Raw genomic sequence first — 15,315 nt, forward strand, 5'->3', positions numbered from 1 at the left:
GGCGTTTTCTTATCGTATGCACCAGTAATGCACTTGCATTCCACAAGGCACATATTGTGTAACTGTAATGAATGTTGCATGCGCAGTATTTTCTATTTATCTAATGTTCCACATCACGATTGTCTCAGCTTGTGAACAGATGTGTGGCATTGCGTGCCTTCCACAGTGATCAGCATCGACCCCTCATTCTACCTCTGTGTCCTGCAAACAGAACGGCAAAGTGCGACAGTCCCACCTGGAAAAGCTAGTGTGAAAAGGGCTACTGTCTCAGGGGTGCAAAGCTGCAGGGTTTGAATCCCGTGGCCATGTTCAGCTATCCAACAGTTTAACAAATTATCTATGGGCTTTTGTTTCAAATGCTTAGGCCAATAACGGACAATAACTGCCTTTATCGCTTGTGACTCTTTTAAATTTGATGTTCCGTATTTACCTTTTGTGAAATGATTAGCATCTGCAGAAAGATTTCTTTCTCTGTTGCTTTGATCAACAAAGCAACATTGTTTGAATGTGAATCCAAAATAACTCATTTTATTTATGTTCCCACAAGAATTCAGCAATTTAAACAAAAAGGAGTATCCAAAGGCTCTAACAAACACTGACACGATAAAACAAACTTTTGTGTTTTATGATTTTATGCATGAAACGACTACAAATAAATTACTCAATACACCAATGAGAAAACTATTTACTGTCAGTTAAGTTAACCATAAAACCCATTGGACAGAAATGGCTTTTATGTTTGCTCAGCAGGAATAAATCAGCATTGTTTTTATATTGAGTCACTGATTTTATGTTGGAAGCCCCGAGTGACTGTAGCCGTAATCAGTCAATGCAGATACCAGTAATAAACTCAGAAAACATAAACAGTAGGAGACTTGAAGCATTAAACCGTGGGTGATGCATTTCTCACACATGTGTCAGGGAGTCAGTGTGGATTGATTCATCTGATAAAGTAGAAGCGTATTTGTTCTATCAGAACATGTGAATGATGGATGTCAGAAATGCTTCTAGAAAAGCTTTCACTGTGGCAGCTGCTGAACAATAGAACCAACGGTGGTTGCTGCTTAAAAACTTATTTCAAGGCAACTTTTTACATTAGTCAGATTGTTCTGAACTCTTATTGCAAATAAGCATTTTTTTTTTTCTGCATTTGAATGACTGCTCTCTTTTGTATCAGTTGTGTTGACATTTTCCTGGACGGACCTCGATGAAAATCTCAGACTGAGGGTATAACATGTTATCCAGGTCAGTCTTTAATTGCTGTTCCTCAGCTAAGCTAAGCTGGCTTCTAATGTTTAGCTTTTTTCTTTCTTTTTTTTTTTTGTTTTTTTTTCCTTACATCTTTGGTTCCTACGTGTTTATTTTCATGTCTTAGTGACCTATAGAGAGGTTTTGCTCAGAGAGCTGTTTTCTGTGCCATGGTCATAATAACAAGCTTTATGGCTCAATGACGTCTCTAATGAGCACTGAAGAGAACTGGCATCGTGTTCTTCGGCACACAATCCCGCACTTTCTCACTCATTTTGTCCTTTTTCCCGGCTGAAGTATGAAAGGTAAAAGGGAATGTCTGTGTGTATCTATCTCACGGACAGTTTGGAAGAGCTATCAAGAATTTCGGTTGCATGATTTTCTGCATAAACCTACAAGAGTGTGTTACTTTGAGTCTGTTTAAGTCTAAACTGCACACATTTGCGTGTGTTTGGTGCCATAAAAATTGTATGAAGTGTTATTGGCCGAGTTAGACATTGTATCGCGGGGCTTATGAATCCAATATGAATTGTCAGCCCATGACTCTCTATCAGCTCCCAGCGAGTGACTGCGATTGTTTCTGAGCCAACTCAAACTGCAGAAACCTCAGAAAGTCCGCACACATACAGTTTGTACAGCTCTACAAGCCCTTGTAATGAAAGGAAAGGGGATACAATTACAGACCTCAAATGTCTTTGTTATAGGTATATCTTCACGAAAAGATTTTGACAAAGAGGGGATACTTAAATTAATCATTATGAAGTTTCAAGTTAGGTAGCTGTTCGTGTCCCTCCTCATTTGCTGTTAAAAAGGAATCAAAATATTTTTAAATGTGCGACTATGATGAACAAGAAAAGCTGCAAAATACACCCACAAATTCTCAACACTCTTGGCTTCTGGCGTAGAAAGGACGAACACTGATGTCTGCACACAAAAAGCTAAACCCCATTTAGCTTTGGCTTAGATATAAAACAACACTAGTTTACCTTAAAATGCACACTATCGTTGTTTTTCCACTTCTACGCCCTGATGCCCTGTGGCAAAACGCTGCCCTCTTCTCCGACTGGCAGGAAAAATGTGTGTCCGTTGATGTGTCTGTGTGTGTGTGAACCCCTTAAGGTTTGAAGGTCACTGATTGGGTGAATTTTGACTGACAGGACGTACAAAAACCGGACAGGGCAGAGCTGGAACTTAAACATCACAACTGATAATGTGGACTGTAAATACAGGGTAACAATGGGAGTGGAAGTGGGGAGCTTAAGCATCCGTTGTGATTAAAATAAGCGTACTTATTACTTGGACATGTGTGTGTTTAGACTTGAGTGACATTTTCCTAGTTTAGATGTTGCTTTCTCTGCTGGCTTTTCTGTTCATAGCAGCTTAATGTGAAGCTGCTCGCTATTATTTTTCATGACACTTGTTTCTTTGTAAAGGGCATTTTATAGGGGTTGTTTCCATCCTGTTTCTATTTGAGAGGTGACACTGAGATCTGTGTCGGATTTCAAGTCAAATGAGCTGTCACTCATTTGACTTGAAGAGTGATTTCAGGGGAATATGAAAATTCACATACTTTGATTTCCATTTTGGACCTGATAATATCCTTTAAAGGGGCTTGTATGGTCGCACAGCTTTAAAATTGAATTATCAGGCAGTGAAAGGACAGCTGTGCAAGGATAGAGTTTGACTAATGAACTGTAAATAAAAGCAGGATATCCGGTCTTAAAAGTGATGCCACAGACCTTTATCAGGTTAAAACCAAAACTTCACCAGAAAACATGTGCACTGATTATCACCCCCATAATGCAAGCCTCCAACATTACAGATTAGGATTAAAAAAAAAAGTAAAAAAACACTGTAATATTTATAGTGTTGTAGTTACTGTGAAATACTGTACATTTCCCTCTATTTTTTGTTAGTTTTATTGTGTAATACCTCTGTTTTCGTCCTTTAATTTTCATATATTTAGTTTTCTTATTATTTGTGTATATGCTCCATTACTCTGCCACTGCAGCAATGCAAACTCCCCTGTTGAGGAACTAATAAAGGATTATTCTGTTATGTTTTAGATGTCTCCAAAAAAGTTTCACTAAATTTGAAATGAAATAAGTTCCACAAATTCTCACAAAATTCCAGTTGGTAAGCACTACACAGTCACTCATACCCTGTCAGGACCACATCCACTGAAAATTAACTTTGACACAGCCTATGAAAAAAGTTGACAGTAATTATTTCACACAACACACACTTTACATATATAGAAGGACACAATAAACAAGCCACATGCGTAATTAACCTGATATTATTTGTAACATAAGCATTGAAGCGGAATAGTCTTACTGTGTACTGTCGCTTTGTTTTGATTGACAAGTTCTTGCTTTAGACAAAAAGATCCAGATGGCAACCGTCACGATGCCAAACTTAAGGATTCTCGAGTGACTTCATGTAGCTACGTTCATCTTTTTCCTCTTGTCTGTAGTTCAAATGCCGCATCATTGTAACTGTCAGCGACAACCTGCAATTCGCTTGTGAGAACAGTTGATGTCTAAGATGCCTGAAAAGAGAACAGTTTTACCTCAAGGTCTTTCAGAGTAAAATGACTTTTGTCTGTTCGCAGATGAAATGGTAAGACAGGAATGGAGTAGGCAGAGGAAGGGGTAAAGGAGGAGGTGGCATTGAGAGTTGAGCAGAGATTCAGACCCATCCATTTGTCCTCCGTTGTGGTCTCCCTGTGCTTTCATTTTGCAGCTCTGCTTCCAGCTCCAAGGATGATTGTTTCCTCTCTAAATATGACACAGAGGCCTTTAACGAGCACCACACACACACACACACACAGACACACACGTAATGTGACATTTGGTCTCTGAAAGGGGATTTTTGTCCTCATAATATCTACAGTGCAGCTACACACTCAGAAGAAGAAGAGACAGTCAGATGCACCCACACAAGTACAACTGTCAGTACCCATTCGTAGTCCCTCAAACTCACACAAACACACACACATACACACACACTTTGGCCTTCACTGGTCATTACAGAGAGACTGCTGGTTTTTATGCAGATTTATTGAATCCAGGCTTAATGGCTTCACCAGGCAACCTCTTTTTACATGCCTATGTCTTTTTTTATGTCTTTCTCTCCTTTCACCCTTGAACTTTCCTGTCTCTGATTATGACTCTCTTCTCCCCCTCCTCTTCAGTCTCTTTTCCTTTTCTCTGTCCTTGTAAATCTTTTTATTCATATTTTCTCCATTTTCCCCACTCCTCACTGTCACTCATCCTTGATCATTCTGCTCCCCCTTTTCACTCCATCTCTCTTCAGGTCCAACCTCATGTGCTACCTTCCTTTTCCACCTCTATCTTTTCCTCTCTATCCTCTGCCGTCAGTAATTCGAATACAAGCTGGCGATGGCGACAGGTGAAGGCCAAAGACTTAATTTTACTCACATAAAGAAACGTACAGCAAACTGCTTTCCACTCTAACCCTTTTTCCACTTTCCACCGTCTGAGGCACTGAAGTCTTCACAATGGCAGCCATCACAGGAGCGCCAGCTTCACACATGTCTCCTGTGCTTGTTGCTGCTGACGTTTCCTTCAAGTGCCTCCTAATGGCCATGCTGGAAGAATTTTCTTCAGAGCTGCAGTAAAACTATTGTGACCTCTGCAAACACCTTACAAAATTCAAAGGATCAATTGGAGATGGTGTAAGTGGTTCAGATGTCATGTGAACACTGAGTAACACAACCAGACCCTCCCAATTATACATCCGCTGTTTTCAAAGTTGTTCAAAAGGTTACGATTTTAAAATTGACTAAAAATAAGCCTTCTCTGCCCACAAAAATTTAATTAAAAAACCTTGTCGTCAGTATAGCATACTAAATTATACTCTGAATACTCTAAAATGAACCATATAAATGTTCCTATTTCTATTTTCTCTCGTTCATTTTCGGGCTTTTGGGGCCTCTTTTTCAGAGGCAACCTCACATGCTAGGTCAAAGTATCTTAAGATAAATTGGCCCACTTTAGTCAAACATTTGGATCCTCCTTTGTTGGTTCATTTTTTAATTCTTTTAGAAGTACAGCATTTTTTAAAAGCTAACCATGGTTACTTTTATTGCCCCTCCAGCTTTTCCAGTTTTCCTGCAGTATTAACGCCATCGTTTTCATTTGGAGGACATAATCCCAAAGAATTCTCAACCCCAACAACTGTGAATCAGTTCAAGCTAAATTGCTTCCATCTTTTCAGATTGGCCCACGGGGAGGTTACACCTGCAGTGTGTTTCTGCTGTTTATTTCTGCAGCCGTCAGTGTTGTTGGTCCAGCCTCGTGTAATCACTCCTTGAGGGCCGAGTTTAAGGCTCAAGTCTTATTTATAAGCTTCGAAGGTTGCAACACATACTAAACATTCACAAGCACAACAATTGGATAGTGGAAATCTTCACAGTATGAGCCTGTAAATATGAATATGTTTCTATTATCACATTTGGCAGATTAAATAATACATTGACATAAAATTACAAAATGGTGCTGAATTACCCACAAAACACTTCTCTTGAATTTTTCCTCAGAGATCTTTTAAGGGTGCATTATTGTAGTCCTTCTGGAGCAGTTTTAGCTACAACTCCTCAAGCCCGATTCCCACTGCAGCTCGTTAGCTTGCATTATTAGTTGAGCTGCCTATGACTGGACACGGCTCGGGCGCTTTTGGGCTGGGCGCAGCACAGGGAGCCAACTTATAAAACTGTTTTACACAGTGTAAGTCTGTTAGAGAGTAATGGACTAAATAAAGACAGCCAGAGAAACGGGGATTATAGAGCTCTATATCGAAGTCTATATTATACTTTATCCTTTTGCACTGTCTCATAATGGTGTTTCTATAGCGATCCTTAGGGCTGCTGAAGTCTGGAGCCTCTTTGATTGTGTCTTTACAGCTGCAGTTGTGGGGTAGAGTTAGGGGGGAAAAATGCTCTCCAGCCTTTTTCTGGTTCCTGATCTTTGTTCTCTCAGTGCCTTTCTGCTTCTTTACATTAGACTGTGCTTTTTCCTTGAAAAAACATTTTGCTCTGGTTCTTGCTGTAACCTCTCACCTTGCACAGGTTTCACCTTACAGTGCTGCTTCAGCCATGCAAATGAATATGTATAGCTTCATTTGCACCCGTTCCGAAAAGACTTGGTTAACATTTTGGTTAAAAAAAATGGGCTCATTGTATAGGATAAGACAGTCCGTGACTTAGAAGTAAGATAGATAACTCAATTCTTGCATGACAGTGCAACAGTTATTGATTTTATGTGGAATTTAAGTACAATTGGCTTCTTTGCATTGTGATACAGTAACTTAAGTGCACCATGTTTACATTTCTGTCCCCGGTGCCCCTTTTCCTTCATACTCCTCAAACTCCTTGTCAGGTTTCTCTCAAAAAAACATAGTTTCTTCATCAACAAAAACTCTCAAAACAGCCCTCGCAGCTACTACACAATTTGTGCAGCACTTTATAACATTTTTTGTAAAAGTGGGTCAGTGGGCCTCACTGTGAGCATCCCTGATCTGTGGAGGCATGAGATTTGAGCTCACAGTTCAGAGAACATAATTTCCCCTAAATCAGTCAAAGCCGGGGGAAGTTTAAGTGTTTAAAATGCACAGCCATGAAGTGGACAGGGGCAGTTTTCTAAGTGAAAACAGACCTCTGGCCTCAGAATTTTAAATTATTGTAAATTAAAATCTCTAGGCATGAAATGTTGTAAGATGTCTGAAGCAGGCAGTTGACCTGTGCAAACATTTAAAAATGCTATGTGGTTAAATAATACATGTGTTCTTCATCTCTACATCTATCTCTTTGTCATTTCTTCTCTTTGTGTGTGTGTGTGTGTGTGTGTGTGTGTGTGTGTGTGTGTGTTAATGTCTCGATCTCTCCCTGCTGAGTTATGGTTTCTTTAGAAAACATTAGCATTCCTCTGTAAAGAGGTTCAAGCCCTGCAACATGTGTCAGGAGGTCAGTGCACACACACCTCACACCCTCATCCTCGTCCTAAAGCTGATAACCTGTGTGTGAATGTACAAGTTTCAACGGTTTCGACAGTGTTCATGTGTGTGTCTCCAGGCCCCCAGTAAGGCAGATAACGATCCATCACGATAATGGAGCTTTAATGGCTGCAGTAAAAACTATCCTCAACAAACCCTCTCTCTCGGAGACACACACACTCACACACACACAAACACACATCTTACCCTTCACCTTCTCCTTCCTCTCTTCTTCCCACAGTCCCTTCTGCCACTCAATAAATCAGAACTCGAGCTTTAGCCTCATGCTGTGCACTCACACACACCTGTCATGTAAAAAAACCAAATCATTGTATCATTTACACACACTCACTACCTCTTAAATGCGCGCACACACAGACAGGAACCATGAATCTGGCAGCACCACCTCTCTGCCCACTTACATTAATTTGTCCACATATCTCCTTGACCACACACTGTGATTGCATGAGACTTGACTCGTGGGAGCTTAGAAGTACAGCATCCCAACTTAAACTGCATTACTGGAGCCTGTTTATATTTCATCATTTTCTCAGACCGTAATTAAGCTTTTGATTGAATGTAGCAAGAGAGGAAGTTTAGTGCTGAGCAACAAGGGGACTTTTTTAATTTTAGGATTAAATTATGACTACTTTCGTTGAAAAGCTTGGCCATATTTTACCAATTTTGGCCGTGATCCATAACATAACAGTTCCGAGAGTATTTTTCTCCCTAGTTTAGCTGTAATGATGTAACTCAGTTTTTTAAAGATGCAGTTGACAGGTTTGCAGTTTAACTATGTCATGTGAACAAAAGTAAGAACCAAAAGAGAATCAGACTCAGATTTAGATCTTTGATCCTCTGTTTTCATAACCAAGTCAGTGATTCCCTTACCATATTATTAATACTATAATACATACTGTTGGAAATTTACAGTGATCCTGGAAATACAGTGTTAATCAGTAATCAAACTGTCAGCTCTTAAATTATAAGAAAAAGAAGAAAAACAACTTGAAGATGGCGAGTCCATTAATAATGCATTAATCAGGATTAGTGGAAAAAACCTCTGGTTTAATTTACACCTGTGCTCAGAATCAGTCAATTAGTGCCGGTGTAGCATCCACATTTTGGTGGTTTCGGACCAAAACAACTTGCATCATAAGCAGTGGCAGAAATTATGTCGATTCTGACTTAAACTAAAAATCCTATTCAGTGTAGCTTCTAAGCTTTCAGCTCTATGGTGACCAATTGAAAAACTAACTTTAGAATGGACCTGAAATAGTAGCCCATGGGGTAATTATTCATTTAATTGCTACGCCTGCTTTATCTTGTTCAGAAATTTCAGCTGACATTTGATGATAAATCCTACACATATACGTTTCCTCGCCGGTGCCATCTGGAGTTTAAGGGCCCCATTTGCATCTACATTTATGGATAGCAGTCAATCAGCATTGCAAGTGGCATTAAAAAAGCACCGTCTGCTGTTTGCATTAGCATTCAGTGATTCGCAATATGAAAACAAAATGAAAACTACAAACAAAATAAACTGTGAGGTTCAAAGGAGATGAAACTGGTTTTTAATTAGCTTGATCTAAATTTGGTCCTTATTGCCTACAGAGTTTGGGCCTCATTTTTTTACTTTACACTGGTCGATACGTAGATGCACATGTATCTGATGTCATCTTGTTTTTCAATCAGGGTTCAATTGTCACAGTGAAAAATGAATTAACAGATTCTTCTCTTTGCAAACGTGATAATGGGATTACCACCAGTAGCAGCAGTTTCAAGCATCGTACTGACTTGCTTTCTCATCCCAAATATCCTTGCCTATTCTCTCTGAAAATGCCTGGAAATTTCCAGCATTTTAAGCTTTTTTAGGTTGGTGTCAGCTGACCACATTTCACTTAAAGACTCGGTCTCCTCTTCTCCCCATGCATTTAATTTATTTCCCTTTGGGCTTTACACTGCCAAAAGTCCGTAGCTTCCAAAAAAGTGATTTTTGAAACAAGAAACAAGATGTTTGGTCCAGGCAATTTTACCTGTAATTTTTTTCTTGGAACGGGCTGAAAAATATGAAACCAAATGAGGGGAAGGGCCCATAGACATGCACAGCCTCAGATTAGGGGTCACAAGTAATGCAGGCTCATTTCAAGCAGCCACTAACCAATAAAAGTAGGGAAAGTTTTGTCCGAGACTTGGCTCAGCGTTGCAATGTCAGGAGAAGTCAGAACTGGAATCACAGAATGAAGATTCATTATAACCAGCGTAGCTGAAACGTATACAGCAAAGGCTGGGTTATAAATGCCTGAAATGTTTCCCTGAGACCTAAAAGCCAGTAGCTTTACATAAAAGCAGCCTGTGGCCACAGAATCAGCAGGGGATCGCAATGTTATATGTCTTTATTAAGTCCTATGTGGAGACAGGCAGCTCTCAGTTTAGTTGTAAATGTGAAAATTATCAGGGGCCCCTTTGGCTTTCATTAGGTTAGTTGATTGAGGTAATATCCATCATGCCCTAATGATTTCCTGAAGAAATTTCTGATCAACAATTTAAAGCGTAGAGGTAGATGAGCTGCGGATGCTGCAACATCGTATAAGTTCAGCGTTGGTCTTTTTCATAACCTTCTGTGGTCTTAGAGCTGCACTTGACCCATTTAATAATTTTTAAACATCTTTTGAACTGAACTTTTTCCCCAAGTGTAGGTCAAGGCTGTAGAGGACAGCAGTACCCTCCTACCAAACTATTTATCTTTTCCCAATCGTCTTATAACCTTATCTTTACGGCCGTGTTTTTCTGGGAGATCGCAACTGAGATGCAAAGCCATTAAGTTGAATTACCTGCAATCACGATCGAGCTGACATGTTTGGAGATATCTCTGAGCTTCACAGTAAAATAGGGCCCTCTCATTCTTTTTCGTGCACACACTTACAAGGGTCTTTGTGGCCTGAGGGTGTTTGGTCATTATGGATGGGGGGAAAGCAGAGCAGCAGAAATGATAAAAATCAAGGTGAAGACAACCAGGGCAGATAAAACTCCAGGAGATAAAAGTTGGACTACGTGCTCAGAGCTCCTCACTCTCTGCCTGAAATCTGATTTTGCTCTCGTGTCATGCGGTGGTGATTCCTCAATGTCTTGATAATGTTATGATCGACGAAAATGTTTCATGGCATCCAAGAGTGATTTGTTTCGTTGGTACACAGCAACGCGTGAAGCACATGTTTCCTATTTACATCACCTGGAAAGAGTGAATGAGGCAGTCTGTGTATGTTGTGGGGATTGTTCCCTCCTGTCTGATGTCAGTCGAGCTTTCAGAATGGGCCAAAGTGTGCCAAACCTTTGCTCATACAAACACTGAGGTTATTGTAGTGGCAGTCGAGCATCTCTGCTTCCAAACATGGCATCAAACTCTCCTTCACCTTCTCCCTGTCTAACCCACTCTCTACATTTTTCCCCACTTCTCTTCCACATTAATTTCTTTGTCGTCACTCTTATCTACATCTGCTTCTTTTTTCACAATGTCTTTCTAAACAGTGATCTGGTGCACTGCACAGATCACCACAACAGTGCTGCTCCGGCTCCGGGGTCAACTGGTCTGTTATGGGCGTTTACCACCCCAATCACAAACTGTTTCACTTGCCCTCCAGTGAGTAACTCTGCTCCTTCTTGGCTACAACTGAGAGGACAAGAATGAGCTTCTTCTTGTAGGTCATATGGATGGTAATCACTTAAAAATCCCAAACAACACACTATCTGTACCATCCGCAAACTGCTCACTACTCATTACCACATACTGCAGCCACAGGTTTCTCTTATTTGTGATTGTCCTGAGGCCCACAATTCTTACATATTCTAACCAATAACAAAGTTAACCATGACTAATGTGATTTAGCGAAATCAATTAGAAAATAAAATTAATTTTATAAGCCAGAGATAATTCCTCTTCTGTGTGCACAGTGTTGCATGTGCCATCATTTCTTTTCGCTTTACTTTGATAATCCCCACAAAATTGTACTTGTATTCAAAGGGCTTTATGGATGTCCATAGGACATTTTTCTTGAACTTAAAGGAGCATTTAAGCTATTTAGAATTGCACTTACTGAAAGTTGAGGTACTTGCATGAAGCAGAATTTGATAGAGATGTCCAAAACTAAAGCAGCAGGTTTGAGATATCCTGACTTTTACACTTTTATAGTATGGGCCAAGATCCAAAATACACACAACATTTCCCAAAAAAACATCTTGACGGTCTTACATTAAAGCCAGTCTGCCTGGTTAATATCCTTGCTTCTCAAATTCTCCACACAAAATGTGCATACTGCATCTTCAATAAATAACGTAACAATCTAATATATGCATAATCAGCTCTATATGCCTGTGATTTATTGGGGAAGTTTCATTAATCATTAACAATGTTATTACTTTAGAGCAGTTTTACACATGAATAACGCCTCTGTAATATAAAATACCACTGAGATTTGCTGGCAAAGAGATGAGAGCAGAGGGAAGAGGTTAAGATTTAACGAGGGAATATTTGCCAATATCTGACCCAGGCCTCACATACACACACCAACATAAATGTGGGCTTGTGTTACATGACTGTTTTAGCGGCACTCTTATTGATACAGATGTATTGGTCATTAAGCCAGTTAGATTTGACGTCTCAGCTCGGCCACAGCCAAAGAAAATAGCATCAGCGCTCCCTTGCAGAAATGTTCCACTCTGTTTGAACAGAAAGAACTACTCTGTGGTGTTTTCAGATTACAGTCTGTGCACATGAGTATGCACCTTAAACATGCTGGAAAAGACCTCTCTCCTCGAGCCCCTGCTTCTGAGCATGGAGGAGAGGAGTCGAGCTTTAAGAAAGTGGCTATGTAAACTTTCCCCTATTGGACCGCAACAGTTTTTTTTTGTTTGTTTTTTTTCTTAACAAAGTTAAGTTGAGAGACCAGCAGTCCAGTTGCTGACGTTCAATTGCAGATGACAGACAACTGAATTCCCCTTACCTCACTGTCCTAGAATAAAGGAAAAGCTACCCGGGACTTGAAATCAGGAATATATCTTTGTCTCGTTTAGGCTACTGTTGTAAAAAAGCAGCACCACATGGTGGCAGGTATACGTGGTGGATGCTCCAGTTCCCGCTGTCTTTATATCACTTCCAAATCCACCAGACTCCTTTGATGAAAACATGAAATCGCTTTACTTCCCAGAACTGTCTTGGTTAGTTTATTTGTGTTATTTTTTTATTTCAAATGGCAATTATCTTAGGGAAATAAATATTGCTGCTTTGTCAGGACCTCTTGGCATCTCTTAGCTAAGTCATTCCTCAGAGACTTTACAAAGATTGCTATGAGGATGGTGATAAGTTGCTGATTTCTAAGTTTAAACACAGTTCAGGGCTATTATTTCCTCTTTTTTTTCTTTTCACTCTGTTTTTCTCTTGTTGTCTGGTTAGTTTTAGGTGACATAATTATGTGCTTGGCTTTAGGCACTAAGACTTCTCGGTTAGTTTAGGAAGGGATCGTGGTCTGGTTTCAAATGCACAGTTTAACGTGTTGAAAACTGATGCTAATATCTTCCCTCTGCATTGTCTCTGGGGGATCTTGATGAAACTGTAATGTGGGATGTAAAAGAAGTCATGTGACTATAAAGAGAGCGCAGACAACTCACGTCAGACAGGGCCGTCAGACTATGAGCTCTCAGGAGTACTTTAATTACTTTAATCACAGTGGTTATTGCACCAGAGTTTTATCAATATCAGTTCCTCGAGGATCCTCAAATCAGGATTTTTGGGGCGGATGCTTGGAGCAGGAACAGCTGATATCAATCACCACATCACATTATCTATTTGAAGCTTTTGATGAATAATAAAACATTACTTATTAGCATTAGATCATATAATTTTAGATACCATGATTTGATGAGTATGAAATTAAGGAAACAAAGAGGCATCATTATTCGACAGCAGCCAATTTATCATGTGTATCGTCTTTAAGAACCAGTCTGTTCTTGGTTATTGCTGTGTGTGTGTTGTCAATAACATCAAAATATAGCCACGGCGATTGACAAAAGGCTCCTGTTATGCCGTCTGTATACATGTGCTAACAACCTGTGTGCTAGTTTGTTTGTGTTTAATATCAGAGAGTAAGCTTTTATTTCAAATGTTTCACATCCCCTCTTTCAATCAGCTTGGAGGAGAAAGCTCCAGTTAGCTCCAGACAGTTAGCATAGCATAGCTGCTAATATGGTGAAGCAGGTGGCCTGGTTCTGGCCTAAGGTTGCGAGTTCTGCTACAGCCTCAAATATTCACCAATTTACTTGTTGCATTTATTATATCTGTAGAAGTGTCAAAATGGTATACAAAACAAGAATGTGCAAGAAAGCGAATAACAATATTGTCTCAGCCCCTTCCTTTAAATGATCTACTTTGTTACATGATTAGATGTTGGTTAGCAAAATATCTAAAATCTCCTTCTTCCTTCCCCCTTTTCTCTGTTTTTCTTTTAGTTGGAGGCGGAGTTAGCGCTGTGTGAGAGAGAGGGGGCGGAGCTCCAAGAGTACGCTAATCAGGTCCTGCAGCAGATTGCCGACCGATGCCCCGACATTTTGGAACAAGTTGTCAATGCCTTGGAGGACAGCTGCTGACAGACCAATGCACACACTCTGACTGATGAGCTCACATTTAGAAGCATTTAAAGTCAGACATATGCATCAAACATTTAACTCTCAGTGTCACACACACACACACACACACACACACACTCACATACAACCATCAGAGGTCAGCAGCTAGTCGCCACAATCCCCCTGTTACACAAATGGAATCAGAGTGGGACATGTTACCTGCTGCTCTGTTACCTGCTCTTCAGTCATCTTAATTTAACAGGAAAGTGGGTGTAAGGGAAAAAAATATATAATTACTGACAAATTCCTCTACAGTGTTTATCATTTTTAACAAACTGTGCCAGCTGAAGGAATAAGTGTTCATCTGTCAGTTCAAAGCGCTTTACTGGCATGGAGTTACAACAGGAGTAGTTGTATTTTCCTAACCGCTCTGAAAAAGAAGGCGCCTCTGCTGCACTCACCGTCTGTGACACTTCACATCGGCCATCTTGTGTCCTGGCAGTCAGCAGTCGCACTTGGAGAAAATATTTCCAAACCCTGGCAGAAGTGAGCTATGCTTGCCAGGTTGTTTCTGAAGCCAGATTTGCACGTTGTTGCCACATTGTTATTTGATTAGTTCAGATGCTGAAGTAAGTTTATTTCAGCTGCCTTTGGCTCTTTACATTATTTGCTGCTATCTTTTTAACTTTTAGTGGTTGGTTTGTTTTTTTTCATTTTCTTGTGTCTTCCGTTCTCTGCAAGTGTCTGATGAAAACGTCCGGACTTGTAGTTTCTTTCATATTTTATCTGCAGATAGTTGTGTATATTGTAAAGAAGGAACGTGACACTTTAATTAATCATTTTTCCATAACTGACGATGAAAGGCACAAACTCTAATAAATCTTGCAAAAAGCCCTTTATTAAAACACACCAGTGTACTGTAGATGCTTTGTGTTTCTTTTCTACTTTGGGGAAAACATGTTGGGTTTAGTTTGGTGTCCATGCTGAAATAAGGTTGAGTTCAGATTAAAAGACATACATGACTGATATTACTGTCTCTTCACAGTTAGAATTAGATCAGATCTGAACTTCCCCTTGTTAAAACATCTTTTGTTTTCTTACTTTCTTGGGGGAAAGTGAGGGTATATAATAAATGTCATATATATTTTTTGCTTCGGTAATATATGTATATATATAAAACACTAATCTTGTTTGATTGAAAATGTTGTCATCTCTTGATTGGTATGCTACGTGACACGTCCAAATCTTTTTTTTCTGGTTGGTGAATGATCGCAGATTTGTTCCGGGAGCAGGACGCTGTTGCAGCAACACAAGGCTTTGTGTCCACTGGGAACTCTCCCTTAGAATCAGTTTTTTTCTGTTCTCGCTCTTGTTGCTTTCAGTGGAAATGATACTCTGCATGTTACCCACAACACTGGCAGCCTTTACATGATT

The 15,315-nt window shown here is 39.8% G+C and overlaps 1 protein-coding gene across 2 annotated transcripts in view; it reads left to right on the forward strand.

Moving 5' to 3' along the window:
- Window positions 1-14,788, forward strand: part of LOC142385348 (ELKS/Rab6-interacting/CAST family member 1-like) — a 134,087-nt gene extending 119,299 nt beyond the window's left edge. For both annotated transcript variants that reach the window (XM_075471811.1, XM_075471812.1), the window contains one exon: window positions 13,765-14,788. In XM_075471811.1, the coding sequence (XP_075327926.1) occupies window positions 13,765-13,902 (138 nt within the window). In that variant the 3' untranslated portion in view covers window positions 13,903-14,788. The remainder of the gene's footprint in view (window positions 1-13,764) is intronic.
- The last annotated feature ends 527 nt before the right edge of the window (window positions 14,789-15,315 follow it).

The sequence above is a fragment of the Odontesthes bonariensis genome, chromosome 8, assembly GCF_027942865.1.
Source record: "Odontesthes bonariensis isolate fOdoBon6 chromosome 8, fOdoBon6.hap1, whole genome shotgun sequence".
NCBI lineage: Eukaryota > Metazoa > Chordata > Actinopteri > Atheriniformes > Atherinopsidae > Odontesthes > Odontesthes bonariensis.